Raw genomic sequence first — 15,683 nt, 5'->3', positions numbered from 1 at the left:
CTAGAGGGCAGACACCCGGACGATGTTGGCCTGGGAGTAGTCGGTGGAGCTGGCCGATTCGTTGCCCTCGGGCGTGGTGACCGGCGGGGTGGGCATGCTGATGACGGCGGCCGTGATGTAGGGCTGGTCGCAGTTCAGAGGCACCGTCTCCTCGAATTTGGCGTTCAGACTGGAACGACTGGAAGGACCACAGAGAGACAGAGAGAGGAAGAGAGAGAGAGAGAGAGACAGAGATGAGAGAGCTGAGTTATGTGTTTAGACTAGCCAGTAAAATACATGCTCTGTGCAGATGCTGTGTAAACAGTTGGTGTAATGTTAGTGTGTCTTTTTGATTCATTGAGAGAATTACTGTACAGAAATATGAGTCAATTCAGAAAGTCGAGGAAGTGAAAAGGTCAGCGAAGAAGGAACGGTACCAGTTTGTGAAAGTGGTAGCTGTCAATAGCGAATATTTTGTGCCACTGTTTGAATTTTCTTTAAATTTGACCAAACTCTGGGATACATTAGGCCATTCAATGAAGAATTAATTTACAAAAAAAACATTACTGAACAATTAAATGATTTAATTGAAAATTTTACAGACGACACTGACTGATACAGAGTACTTCATTAAAGGCCAATGTCGGCCCGATATATTGGTCTAACCCTAGTTTACATGTCATGCAGGTTCAACGTCAACCCAAAACAAGCTATGGTATTATGTCATGGTAAAAACCCATTAAAACAGCTTTGGAAACTGCTTTGAACAAAGATATTTAGGTTCTGATGTCACAAAACGATGCAGGTAGCAGCTATGGATGACTACTGATGTTGTCTCAACTTTCATTTTGGCGCTATATTTACACATTTTTGCAAGCCGTCGTATCATCAATGTCAAAATGTTTGCTGGGAAGGTTTAAAATGAAGAGATTGAGAAAAAGAAGAGGGGTGTTAAAGCATTGACGGCTATTGATACTGCAAGGGAGAGGGATAGAGAGAGGGAGAAAGTACTATTTAGCACTTAATAGCATAGAGCTTGGTTTTCCAGCTGTCCATGTTTAGGCGAGGGTTCCCAGACCGGTCAGACCTCACACAGCCCCCACCACAGCTGGACATAGCCTGGATTCCTACTGTCTGACTCAACATGGGAATAGAGTGTCACATGGATTTCTGGTGGCATGTGTTTGGGTCTTTATGTGTGTGTGTGTGTGTGTGTGTGTGTGTGCCTGTCTATGATACTGTTCATTTTTATGTGTTAGTTCATTTTATTGTTCATAGTTCATGTGCGTTCAGGTTAAAGGAAGTTTTTGGAAGATCATTGGCTCTGGTGCTCCATGCTAACAGTTTAGCATACAATATGTTGAGTGTTCGTAGGCTCTATGCTAACACTTCAGCATATCCTATGTTGAGTGATAGTAGACTCCATGCTAACACTTTAACATACACTATGTTGAGTGATAGTAGACTCCATGCTAACACTTTAACATACACTATGTTGAGTGATAGTAGGCCTCTAGCATTATCCAAACTAAGAAGGTATAGATCTTAGTAAAATAGAAAGTTGTTGATGTTGTTTATAAGTAGATTAATACATTTTAAAAATGAAATTAACCCAATATAGCTGATCTAGTCAGGTTTATTTCTGTCAGGTGAGCAACCATGTATTCATCCACTGTGCAACGATGTAACATATATAGATATAAATTTTCTCCTACACAACACTAACAGACTTAGCTGCATATCATTTAAGATTACTTACCATTTAGAGCTCCTACAAATTCTAATTTTCTCGCCTTTGAGATAATGCTAGTGGCCTACTATCACTCAAAGAGTATGCTAAAGTGTTAGCACGAAGCACCAGAGCCAGTGATCTACCAGGGACACATGGATGATTTTGGTGTCTATGTCCTCATCAAATAACAAGTAAGTTGACCAACAGACCAATGTCCCCAAAATTTGGTGTATTCCTGTAATGCATCTCCAAATGTGTGCATTGTACTCAGCCCAGGCCTGTGTGGATGTTAATTTAATTTTTCACACTGTTCATACATGTCCATGTTAATGAAAAAGTGTCTTGTCTCAGGCCAATGTTACAATGCTAACCTGTTGGATAGAGGTCTCTCTCTGATCTGGATGGTGCTCAGCTCCTGCACGCTGCCCTGCAGCCCTACCGACATGTTGGAGTTAGGAACGTTGAAGCTCTTCCTCTTCCTGCGTGAGCAGCAGGAGGTGAGGCCATGGGGCGAGGTGGAGGACATGGAGGAGGAGCGAGAGGCCTGCTTCACCATGGTCACCTCCATGCAGCTGGCCTCGTACGTCTTCTCATCAACAAACTCATGGTTCTTAGGGAGGGATGGACAGACAGAGAGGGCGACAGGGAGATCTCATTATATATGAGAACAACTTAATCCAGGAAAAACAAAAATATCACAATTAATTTGACAATGATATATTGATGTTTAAAATTGTGGATGGCAAATATGTACATTCCATTGCTTTGCAGATGTCTCACAATTTGTTTCTGGTAATTATGTGCGTGTGTGTGGGTGGGTGTGTGTGTGTGTGTGGATCTTACTGTGGTCTTCTCCAGGCAGTGCAGAAGGTGGTGATGCTCCACATTAAAAGTGGGGTTGTGCTTACACACCAGCGCCTGCCCTGCATCCTTGGAGGCCTTCAGGACACAAAAACAACATGGCCACACAGTGAGCCTCCCAACAGTAGAGCAGGCCAGTACTCCACCCAAAACCACAGCCCAATCCCAGAGCTAGAGATATGGACAGGGCTAACGTTCTCACGACTTTGTGGGAACACTCTAGTTTGTCATAAGGAAGCTGTTAGAACGCTTAAATCTGTCCATTTTTTCAACCCCCTCCTGGCTCAAAGTTAGTTTTAAAAAGTGACGGATCGCTCAATGGTTCAAACTCAGGCCACCGACAGAGCCATTTTATCAAGTTTATCAGTGTTTGGATTAATGTGTTTGTGTCTCTTTACTTGTCTATGAGTTTTGACTCGAGCCTCATTTGATCCAAAAGAGCCACCGTACTCATGTTGCACAGGGGTCAGACTAAATGTGATGCAGGCGGATGGCCAGCACCACCATCCCCCATCGCCTCTGCGTCACATTGACTCCACCCCCCGCATGTCGCGTCGCCGGCTGATTGACATGCAACTCAGCCAATCTCATTCCTCCATGATGATGGAATCCATGACGCGTTCTGATGATGTCATGAGTAGCGCAGGCCAGTCAGTCCGCAGCCGTGCCACATGGGAGGACCAGTCCAAAATGCACATGAATCAAAACAAAACACAGAGAGAAGAAGACGTAGCAGAGGAAGAAGGAAAACAAGAGAAGAAGAGAGTAATCAGTAGAATCAGAGAAGTGGACATGGAGTGTGGTTGCAGATGGGGCTCTGGTTGCCTGTTGATGAGGTGGGAGACCCTTGCTCCCCACCCAAGGGTGAGAGCAGGTCTCATGCGGTGGGTGAGTTAGTGGGAAGACAGGGGCGGGAGGGGGGGGGATGGATGAATCAGTTGCCATTCTCCTGCAGCCCCTGCAGTGCCGCAGGCCATGTGCAGTCTCAGTGTGGTGTGAGAGCAAGGCTGACAGAAAGATAGCTAGAAGATAGAAAGATAGATGATAGAAAGAGAGAGACAGCGAGAGAGAGGGAGAGAGAGAGAGAGAGAGAGAAAGGGGAATGAAAGTGAGTCAATGCTGCAGCCACAGAGACAGAGTGCTGGTCGAAAGAGGCAGGTGGAGAGAGAGAAAGAGAGAGATGAACATCACGAAAGCAACATCCCTGAATGAAGAGAGAGAGAGAGAGAGAGAGAGAGAGAGAGAGAGAGAGAGAGAGAGAGATGGGGGGAAGGAGGTATACAGCCCGTCCCCTCCCCCTCACATTGGGTATCCAGCATGCACCAGCCTGGTAATGTCATGTCACGGCTCAAAAAAGAGAAAGAAAAAAATGACAGAAAGGAAAAGGAAAACACCAGCACCACCCGAAGACGATTGAATTTCCGTGGTTACCTCCTCGTCAGGGTCAATCAGCAGCCCGTTGCGTTTGTACTGCAAATAAGCGTTAGCCCCTCCACTCTTCGCCGCGCGAATTCTAGCAAGCCTGGTTTTCTGTTTGTGAACAAATACAAATGTCCATTTAGCCTGTCCAATTATGGTCTGTGTGTGTGTGTGTGTGTTGTGTGGGTCTGTGTTGTGCGACTGCTACCTGTAAAGACTGAATTTTACTTCAGAACAGCAGAGCAGTTGTAGAGCAGACTGCTTTGCAATGGCAAACAAAATGTGCCTTTGGGGAACAGAGGCATTGAATAGCCTGAGAACTACCATCTTTCTAGTCTAACAGTGGGTACGTTTACATGCTGCACATTAATGGGACTATTGCCAATACTCTGATTAAGACAACAGTGTGATTAAGTCATTTACATGGTTCAATGAAATGACTCCTCCCCGTAATCTGGTTTACATGTGACAGAAATGGGAAAAAACGGACAGAACATGAGCTACATCACCATCTACATGAGCAACTTGATCACACTTCAAGAAATATGAGTATTTCCCATATGTTATTGCGATTATGCTTAACTCTAAGAGCATGATGGCACTAACATAATCAGAGTATGGTGTATACATGGGTACTTAATCGCATTACAATCCCATTTTATGTGCATGTAAACGTGGTGGATGATGTTTGCTGCTTGGCAAACGAGATAAAAAAAATGTTACGACCATGGATAGGATTTGGTATTCCTAGAGAAATACAGGCACACGCACATATACACACACACATCCAGTGAGTTCGAGAGATGATTGAGTCGCTCTCTCTAGCTAGGCCTGTATCCATGTTTCTATTCGTCTCCCTAAGGGTTAAACAGAGTTCTCCAGCATAACCAGAAAAGCAGTTTGTTGATCTTGGGGAGGAAGTAATGCCCTGGACACACAAGAGGATAGAGTTATCTTCTCTCTCCTCCCTTTCTCTTCCTCCTTCTTGCTCTTGTCCCTGGTGTATTATGTAGAAACTCAGATTTCTAAATTAAGAGAAAGGGGGCAAACCACAAATTCAAATGTGATGAGATGCGATATGCTGTGTGCTTGAGCGTCGTCCCTCTTTTTCCTCTTAAGAGACACTTCTTCCACTTCATGAAGTGGAGAAAAAGGGGTCTTGTGCACTCTGGTAAATCTGCTAAAACTGTGCAACAAATGCACATAAATGTTTCATACATTCATAGAGGTTAAGTACTTTCTCACGGCACTTCTATAGTCTGTCAGGCGTAAGGCAATAACTTGGGGTGTTTTCACACTTGGTCTGCTTCAGCCTCTCAAGTGAACTCGGAGCGATTAAGCAGCCTTGTTTGCACATATGTGAACAAACGGTTTCAGACAGTGGTTAGTTTTGAATTAGCTTTAGGGTCTGATTGATTTGCACACTGTAAACTTACTTACTTCTTACTTCTGTTACTTCTTTGGTCTCAAAGAAGCACAAGTGACTAAAAGCAAACTGCACAATGGCTGGTGGTGGTGGCCGAGGGGTTGTCTGGTCTGAAGAAGGAACCTCTGTACCAACCTCTCTGAACCTCCTTGACATTTGGAATGAGGATCAAATCAAATGATAGGGGAAGCCATCTTATTCCATCTGAATACTATCCATCATCCAAAGTAACAGGGGTCCAAGTTCTAAAGGAGCTGTGGATTGAATGAAAAGTGGTCCAAGACCCCATCAGAGCTTCAGTGAACCAGAAAGAGAACTGAGTCCTGCCTCAAGTGCACCGACAGTGTGAACACAAACAGAACTGTATTGCATTTCAGTTGGTTCACTTTTTGGTTCACTTAGGGTTACAGTTTGGGTCTACAGTCTACAGGGTCTACAGTTTGTTTTCTTTGGCCCCAGCCATAATGGAAAAGTTTTCTTTGTTGCACTTTTCGTTTAGGTTCACACTGTCTAACTACAAGTGAACCAGGGCTTGTAAACAAAAGTCACAGGGACACACAAGAAGCTTGTTTATTGGACAGAGTTTTGGTAACCTGTCATCCCACCAGGTTAGAGATTTGGTACACCACAGTTCTCTTGGAAGAGGACTGAGGCTTGCATTTTCAGGTGTCTCGTTGCCGTTATTTGGTGCCACCTAAGATCGAATGGCATTGTTCTAAATTGGTCACCTAAGTTTGAATGGCATTGTTCTAACCTGGCCAAAACAACCCAACTGAAGGAGTAAATGATCCAGAGTTTGAATAAACTGCTCCAAACATGCTTGGAGCACCTTTAAAGAGGACTGAGTTTGGTTAGTTAAAAAAGGACTACATGTGAAAACACCCTGATGGCTGCTCTTCAGGTCTTCCACAGGCCTTGGAAGAGATCCTTGTTGGAGATGTATGACCCAACATTTGAATCCTTCATGGACTTATACTAGTAGTCAGTCTGGGAATGTTGGGGTGTTGGTGGTGGAGGTGGAGGTTGGGGGTTAGCGGGTCACCTTTTGGGCTCGTCTCTTCTCGGCACGCTGGCTCTGGTGGTAGATTCGGCTGAAGTTGGACACGATGACAGGTACCGGGAGGGCAATGACCAGCACACCGCTCAGAGAACAGATGGACCCGAAGATCTTCCCTATGATAGTCTTAGGCACCATGTCTCCGTATCTGTTAGAGAGGAGAGAAGAGAAGAAAATGTCAGACTAGTGAGCATGCATATATGCTCCCACATTCCTATTTCAGATTAACACAGTAAGTATTCAAATTTATGACTTAAATTCATTTTTGATGTGTGCTATCTGGTGTCTCAATGGTTTGCCTCACAGCAAGAAGGTCTTGTGTTCTATTCCCGGTCCTTTCTGTGTGGTTTGCATGTTTGCCTGGATTTGCTCCCACAGTCCAAAGTCAGGCAACAGCATATTTCATCAAGTCAATTCTAAGATGTTTTTAATGCGAGTTAGAATGAAATATAAGACCAATTTTGCCACTGAAATGAATGTGAAAATAAAAAAAACTGTAGACTTATGAGAATATCTGTATGTGTGACTGGGCTGATTTCTCATCAGCTGTTTTTTTTAAGACATCTAAAGCTGAATTTAAAATTTAGAGGCTGTATTTAACAGCGTTCATAATACTTTTTCAGGACATGCAGACACCCTGTCAGTCTCCATATGTATGATGTGAGTGTCTGTCTAGCTGTGTTAGCCCTGTGATGGACTGGTGACCTGTCCAAAGTGTCCCTGGAAAGGATTAAGCGGGTAAAGAAACCGAATATCTGGAGCAGTAACCTCTGATGTTCATTCCTACAATGCTGCCTGAAGCCGATTTTTGTTGCTACTTTTGCAGCCATTCTACTTTGGCCCGTTCCTGCTATGTTGGTGCATTTTGGGTAAGTGAGTCAAGGGCCTATAGTCAGCTCCACCAGTCAGAAGTCATTCAACGTTTGTGTCAAGCCTCACGTATCAGAAAAAAAATGCATTAAATTGAATGAAACTCTCGCAAATCTACCGGTATTTTGAAGAAATGGACAATACCTTTCTGTGTTGTGACAGGCCCTAATCTAAAATGAGTTGTGGGTATGAATTTTGGATGCGAATGTAGTTGATTCATAAACAATGAGACTTGCACATAAGCACTGTTTGCTGATAGTGGCAGCTGCTCGCTATGGAGACAAAGTGCGTGACCTGCTTTTTTAAATTATCAGCATAAAAAGCAGTTGAGGCTGCACTATTTCTACAGAAAAGCAGAAGAGAATAATGTGAGCACGCTCTGCATGAACATACAGTACATGCAGGTCTACCATTGGCCACTTGAAGGAGCCAGAGAGCTACAGAGGCTTGGCTCTGTAGTGTATGTACTGCTTTATTGATGGTGGGCTATTCAGTGTTATGATTATGACTTCTTTATGACTTCTTTTATGCTCACTTTAAAGCTTAGCCATAATGCATTACCACACTGTAAATACATTTTGGAAACTTCTGGAGGGAAGGCAGTTCATTTAAAAGTCCAAAATGACAGTGGAAGAAATCCCAAGCACTTTAACAGGGTCTCCAGTGACTGCTTTCCTGGCCTACTTTCCAATCTCCACCCTCATTTTTTCCTCCCCTCTTTAAAAACATTCCTCATTCATTATTGGACACCAACATATTCCATTTGATCACAGACCCCTTGTCCCTCCGTTCCCAGAATCCCTTGCAGTAGATGTTTAGATAGAGGGGGACGGCAAAGTGCTGGAGCGGCTGTGTTTTCTCTTTCTGGATTGCTGCTTTAGATCAGGTCAAATTAAAATCGTGTTAGAGAGCAGGAGGAAAGCTGTAGCGCATCAGTAAACCTCGTCCACACTCTGCCTGCGAGTGTTTAAACCAAACACTCTGTCTCTGTCTCTCTGTGGCATTATTAAAATGTTGGACAATGCCCCAAAGCCACGAATAGTTTTTATCTAATCTTAGCATACACACACTTAAATTAATAATCCACAACTTTTTCATATAATTAAAATGTCTGTTTTATTACCTGTGTTGCTGCTTAATACCATATAATATAATTCAACCTGCACCCAGTTACATTTGCTGGCTAAACACCTATGAGGAGATCCCAATTTCCCAGGAAAATCCTCTACTGCACAGGAAATGATGCATTTTATGTTGATAGAATCAACAACAGCGGTTTGGTTGGAATAAATATAAGAAGTATGCAAAATAAGAAGCTGCAGTCTACATTGAGAGTCTTTATTATTACAGTATGTTGGTCCAGTGGCTACAATCAGTGCAAAACACCAAAGCAATGGCCGCTTATCACCAAAAGGTATCGCCAAAATCAAGAAAAAACAGAATCTTGCAGATTATCACTTTAATTGATTGTGCGGACACACACACACTCACACACACATAACACAAACTAAAGCCCTACTCCCTTCCCATATCTCTCGCTCTCCTCTGTCAAGGTGCCTCTGTTCTGTCCTTCCCTTTCACACACTTTAACACCTACCATGCTCCTGATAAAAAAGACTCATCTATATCCTTATGGAGCCAATTGTAGACAATTACCGCAAATCTCATGAGCAAACACAATCCGAGACCTATTACAAACAACTCCACCATTAGACTCGCACAGATACTGTGTTCCACGGGAGTCAGATTAACACAGTGGCTATCCCAGGCAGGCAGAGGCCCAGCACAAGGCTTCATAGGTTAATTAGATTGGTATACATTATGAATGGGGATCTGCCACCCCTGAGCTGAAAATCCATTCTGAACATAATGAATGGCTAATAATTCTTAATTCTTCATTACCTGCTCACAATAAGCCCTATACTTCCCTGTACACCCTGCACAAAGCATGGATCAGATAGGTTGCATTTATCTCATATTGACTGTGGAGGCTGCAGGAGAGAGTCTGGGTGCGCTTGTTTAAGGTCGCCCGGACTAGTTCAGATAGCCTATAACTTTACCCTTTCTAAGAATTCATGCCTAATTTATATGCTGCACATCCTAAATAAACAGCGGTATCAATAGTGAATATCTACATGGCTTTCTTATGAGCTCTTTGGTTAAAAAATATGAGTCATGAGAGAAGGAAATGTACACAGACTGAATATTTCTTTTGATACATTTGACCTTAGGCGTTATGCTTACATTAGGCTTACTGGTCTGATTGTGGCTTTCTGTTGTGGTTGTTGGCTGGTTTTACTGCTTTTGGGAGGCTTCAACTTTGTACTATGTAGGTGTATACAAAGACTGTGCGCTTTCGTGTGTGTGCCAGTGTGTTTCTGAGTGTGCGTGGCCCTGAATGTTCGTACATAACCTCTAAATCCCTCTTCAGCTCCTCGGCCCTCGCAGCTCTCTCTGTCCACTGCAATTAAATATAACAGCGTGCCAATTAACCTTGTGTCCCCCCAGCACTGTCGTGACAGAGACGCGGCGGGCAGACAGGCGGACAGTCGATGACGCTTCCGCAAGGGCAAAATGCTGTAGCGTTTAGGTACAGAGCTATGGGAAGGCACCCTAACACTGTCAGGGTTAGGGGTGCGATTCCCACCGGGGCCCACTATGTTAAAAATAGACGTACTGATGGTACTAAAGTGTCCACCAAATGGCAGATGTTATGCTATGCGGGGAAGTGAAGGGGACAGAAAGGACTGTTCTGGTACTTGTATCCTTCTGGGAACCAGTTTGCGTTCTAGACCTTCGGAGTGACAGCATTTTTATGGATTGAGGTAATTTGGGCTGATCTAAACTTTTTCAAAGAGGTAGTTTAGGATTAGGACTTGGGTTTAGGGTTAAGGTTAGAATTAGGATAAGGTTTAGGTTAGGGTAAGGGTTAAAATTAGGGTTAAGGGTTAGGAAATTAATGTAGACAACGGAAGGTCCTCATAAGGATAGAAGATGCAGATGTGTGTGTGGGTGCGGGGGTGCTGTTTTAATGAGGTAAACGTACACTGGTGCACACACACACACACACACACACACACGCACACACACACACACACACACTTGACACATACACACATCCACAGCCTCCTTGATGAAGGACGCAGTCACATGGCTATGACACAGCAACACACCAGGTACGGCATGTGACGTTGTTTGCTTTCCACTGTGTGTGTGTGTGTGTGGCAGAATAAGACAGTCAAGCATACGAAATTAGAAGAGGCGGAATAACAACATCCACGTGCGTATACACAAACACACACACTGACACACACACACACACACACACACTGTTCCGCAAGGTCGTAGGATCTCATTCAATTTCCTGAGCATAGTATAGATGGTGTGACTCAAGGTTTGGGGCGGAGATGAGGGTGATCAGTCACTGCCACAAACTTTACCTGTCACCTTGGCTAGCAAGCCACTATTACTCTGTACTCAAAGACAGAGAGGAGAAGACAGCAGCCATTAAAATCCTCTAATACCGGCAGCTTCCCCTTCCTGCACCCAAAGAAAGTAGAGGAACAAGTACGGATTCTGCACCATTGACACATTTGTGGCGATGACATACTGCATAGACTTAAACTTAACCTAAACTTGGTCCTCACATTAATTATAGGCCTGTTTGAATGTTATTGAAGCTCCCTGGCTAGTTGATCAGCTGCCTTCATCTCTTCTATGGAGAATACAGTAACTTTAGGCTACTTTGCTTGCTAGTTAACATTAGCAACTGCACAGGTAGCAAATATAGCTTAGAAGCACTGCTTATACAACAATGTGATTTATTATAAAATGCTACACTATATGTGCTGTCTTACAATCAGAAACAGATAGCTATATATATAGTTTGAAAACTTGCTAAACCTAGCAACAAAGTCATCACATTGGCAACAGTGTAATAGACAAAGAACCCAGAAAATCTGCAGTTGTGTGATGTCATCAAAACTCATTTGCATATGAAGAAAATTATGGGAGACCATTGCTGCGAAGGTGCGAAGAGTTATAGTTAAAGTTACATTTTCATAATAACACAACTTTTACTTTGTTTTATTAATCGCATAGGCTACTGCTTTGACTTTTACCACGACGTCCCACCATGATGAAATTTCATATACTTCATATACAGTCTAAAGTCCAAAGTTGCCAAAGAGTTGTGAAACTGAGAAAACTGACAAATTGTATCTCCCTTCTGTCACACCAAACATGTTGTTGGTATGGAAGTGGACTGTATACCATTCAAAAGTACTTATGGGTATGACTTTTGTTGATATGAAATGATATTAATAAAGTCAAGTCAAGCTTATTTATATAGCCCTTTACCACAAGCATGTCCCAAAGCGCTTTACATACCATATACTACATTACTATATACATACTACATATACAACATATACCATACTACATCAAAACCCACACTCACATTCACACCTATGGGCCACATCCACCTGACCTGCATGTCTTTGGACTGTGGGAGGAAACCCATGCAAACACATGCAAACTCCACATAGAAAGGACCCGGGTCAAGACTCCAACCCAGGACCTTCTTGCTGTGAGGCAACAGTGCAAACCACTGACCCGCCACACCACCCGGCAACAGCTTTGTATTACATTCCCCCAGGTGGGAGGAGTAGAACAGGGGGAAGGGTGGATTGTTTCAAGGAGAGAGAGAACAATGCCAAGCACACCTCATCTTCCTGCATAGATAAATAATAAATAAAGGCATAACACCCCCCCCACACACACACACACACACACTCCCTTTCATCTTGTCCTTCTGCATCTCTTTCACCTCCGCCTCGCATCACCAACTTTTTCCTTGCAACACTTTCTATTACATTTCTATTCTGTTCCTCCTTTCGATTCACCTGGATCCCACAATAACCCGGCTCTATGTGGGAGAATGCGAGGATTACTCCGCCGCCTTTTGTGCAAAAACGCCGTAATCCCATCCTACAGTAAGTGTGTTTCTGCACGCCGTTTGACGCTCTTATACAGTTAGCATTGACAAGCTGAAGCCGGCGGCCCGATCGGAGCTCTGTCTCACGCAGAGCTTTTCCAGTTGATGGAGAATCCATCGCAGAGTGGATTGTCCATTAATAGGACTGGTCGGATGGCTGCTTGATTGAGATCTATTAAGACCCGCAGCTGAGAGACGAAATAGCCTCAATGATGATAGGCCTAACAATGATAGCCCTAATGACTAAAAGCCCTTCTCAAAGTCTGCTCAGTCAGAAAGAGTTCAGCTGGGGAAAAGTGACCTACGCATTTCGATAATTGTACTTGGATACACTGGCACTCTGCCTCCCTCTATCCAAGTCTTTCTCTGTCATCTTCTACTGTTATAGGTCAGCGGATGCTCAAATGGAAAGGGAATCAATTAAGGGAAACATCCATCCTAAAACACTTTAACGCTTTTAAAACAGCTATTAGCCATTAACCTTGCATTTCTGGGTCCATTTTGTTGTTTGGTGGTGTATTTTTATTATTCCCGTGGATAACTGGCCAAACATAGGCAACAAAATCAAAGACCAAGGGCTTCTTTCTAGAGCCATCATTTTGCATCGATGTTCAACAATCATACAGGGAGAAATCCATCGTAGAAGAGGCAGAGAGACTAATTTCTCCACCGACAGTAGCCTCAATAGACCAGAATGCAATGCAACCATGGTTTGAATGCAAAAAGTTCACGCCCTTTTTCTGGGGGTTGTCCAAAGGCATTCTGGGAAATGTAGGAAATCACTAACTGAAGTAGAAGTAGACAAGGCAGGTTGAGGGAAAGTAGATACGCCAAAAGGTAAATTACAACACAAAACATCACCAATTGATGATATATAACAGTTTAAGAGTATCAGAAGTATCAAGGGGGACTTATCATTTAATGAGGCAAATATTACACAGAACAATAGATGAATGGATGGGATAGATAGATAGATAGATAGATAGATAGATAGATAGACTTGGTGGAGGGCGGACATATGAAGATATGGTTTGATTTTCCGCCCCCAGTGCTCCTTGGGGAGGGGAAAGTGCTGACCAGTGTCAGTGTCAACATCTTCTGTTTGCTTTGACAGAGGACATTACACACACACACACACACACACACACACTCCTTGGTGGTTTGCGTTGTCAATAAAGTGGGTGTGTATATGTGTGCGGTTATGTCAATGTGTGTGTTGGTGTGAATATGTGATTGTGTGTGGGTCAGAGAGACAGTGTGTGTGTGTGTGTGTGTGTGTGTGTGTGCGCGTGTGTGTGCATGTGTAATGTCGAACACAACCATCACCCCAGGCTCACTGAGGAAGGTGATTTTGAGTCAAGGAAAGACAAGCTAACCTTTCCTCTGCACCAAAGTCCAGCTACAAAGCACATACCGCATTAAACGAACACGCAACAATGACACAAAGACCAAAAAAAAAATCTGCAAGTCCCTCATGACCCCAGAATAGAGTTTAAAAATGCGAAGTCAAGTGATTCCCTAACTGTTAACCTTGGAAAACCTGACCAAAATTTGATGGAAACTTTAAAAACACAGTGTAATGTTGAGGAAGTACATAACTGGGAAGTAGCTTAATAGGAGTGGGTGTAAAAGGAAATGAAGCGAAGCTAACAGACTAGCACATTATCTCCACTCTCCACTCCCTTACAAAAGAGTACAGTCATACAATAAATGCGCACACACACACATACACTCTCTCTTTCCCCACACACACATGCACAGTGGAAGCACCAACCACCGTAAATTTCAATCCACCCACATTTGCTGCTGGATCATGGTCAGCAGGGTGTTTTAGTGTGGGTAATAAGCAGAGACAATTCGAACAGCCATTGTGTTTGAGTAGCCAAGAAGACAATGATAGGTATTGACCAACTCAGTTGACAATAAAATCCATGTATGACTAGACGTTGCGCCATTGTATCTGTGACAGCGCAATCTGGCTGCATCTAATTCAGAGTGTCAGTGGGTAATACACATAACAGTATAGACCGGGTGGTATTGCATCATATTTCATTCACAGACAGCTATATTTCTCGACGGTGGATTTGCTTCACCAAAAGGAAATGCATTGTTAGTGTGTAATGATGATCAATACCTTTCAGCTCCACAGACACAAACACTTACAGAGGCAACACCGCTGGCTTTGCAGCTGCATCACAATAGCAGCCACGTCTGGCACCATCACGGTCCATTGGGGAATTGGCTGTGCTCATATAATGGCTAACAACTGCGCTGAAAAAAGAGCGATATCTGGAAAAGACTGTGGTGGTGTGGGTGTAGGTCAATTCAGTAATGTAGTGAATGGTCTGATAAGGTAGATTTGTTTAAATTTAATATGGTACAGTCTAACCCAGGGTTAGCCAACACGGTGCCTGCGAGCGCCTGGTCGCCCACAGGGAGCCAATGAGTCGCCCGCAGGGCACGTTCTAAAAATAGCATGAGTCACCGGTAGAGCTCGGTCTAAAAATAGCCTAAATTGTCTTTTTTTTTTTTCCAATAATAATAATAATATATATATAAATAACTAGTTTAACATTGCATATAACATTTCAAAAACATCAATTTACTTTAAACTTTGACCCCATCTGGGGTCAAAGTTTAGCTTGACGTTACGTTGTTACGTCGCGCGTCCCCTCTTCTCACCTTCTCACTCATTCATTCTATGCCAGCTAGCTACGATGATGAGCTAACTAAGTTAGGCTATTAACGGTGTGAACAATGTAATGGCAGAAAAGCGGAAGAAAAAAACATACCACTTTCACGAGCAGTGGGAGGAAGAGTTCTTCACAACAGTGAAAGAAAAGAGTATATGTCTCATTTGTGGGGCGACTGTGGCGACGGCGAAGCGGCACAACATAGAGAGGCACTTAAGTAAGTTACATGCCACAAGAACTTCAATGCTAGCTACCCGCCAGGTAGCTCATTACGGGTAGAAAAAGTCTGTGAGTTAAAGGCAGCTTTGGGCAAACAGCAATCTTTTTTCACTAGGCCGGTGAAAAAGTCCCAAGCAGCAACGGAAGCTTCATTTAGAACTGTACATTTTTTTGACAAAGAACAAGAAACCTTTTTCGGATGGCGATGTACTGAAAGGAGCAATGACAGTGATTGCGAACACCTTGTTCAAAGACGAGAAGAATGGGCCCGAAGTCATCTCCGCTCTCTCCGACGTCCAATTGGGGGTAAGTACGTTCGCCAGAAGAGTGTCAGCTATGTCCGAGAACTTGACAGAGCAGCTGGACCGAGATCTGAGTACGTGCAGGTGGTTTAGCATCCAGTGCGACGAGTCAGTGGACACCAGCAGTAG

At 43.5% G+C, this 15,683-nt stretch overlaps 1 protein-coding gene across 1 annotated transcript in view; it reads right to left on the bottom strand.

Annotated features, from left to right (window-relative positions):
• Positions 1 to 15,683, bottom strand: part of kcnd2 (potassium voltage-gated channel, Shal-related subfamily, member 2) — a 122,421-nt gene continuing 106,738 nt past the window's right edge. Inside the window, exons 2-6 of the mRNA XM_071911509.1 lie at positions 6,460 to 6,622; positions 3,973 to 4,102; positions 2,555 to 2,634; positions 2,083 to 2,321; positions 1 to 178 (exon numbers count right to left, since the gene is read on the bottom strand). Coding sequence (XP_071767610.1) covers positions 1 to 178; positions 2,083 to 2,321; positions 2,555 to 2,634; positions 3,973 to 4,102; positions 6,460 to 6,622 — 790 coding nt within the window. The remainder of the gene's footprint in view (positions 179 to 2,082; positions 2,322 to 2,554; positions 2,635 to 3,972; positions 4,103 to 6,459; positions 6,623 to 15,683) is intronic.

The sequence above is a fragment of the Centroberyx gerrardi genome, chromosome 24 (genome assembly GCF_048128805.1).
Source record: "Centroberyx gerrardi isolate f3 chromosome 24, fCenGer3.hap1.cur.20231027, whole genome shotgun sequence".
Lineage (NCBI taxonomy): Eukaryota > Metazoa > Chordata > Actinopteri > Beryciformes > Berycidae > Centroberyx > Centroberyx gerrardi.
This window is presented reverse-complemented; position numbering and strand designations above follow the sequence as displayed.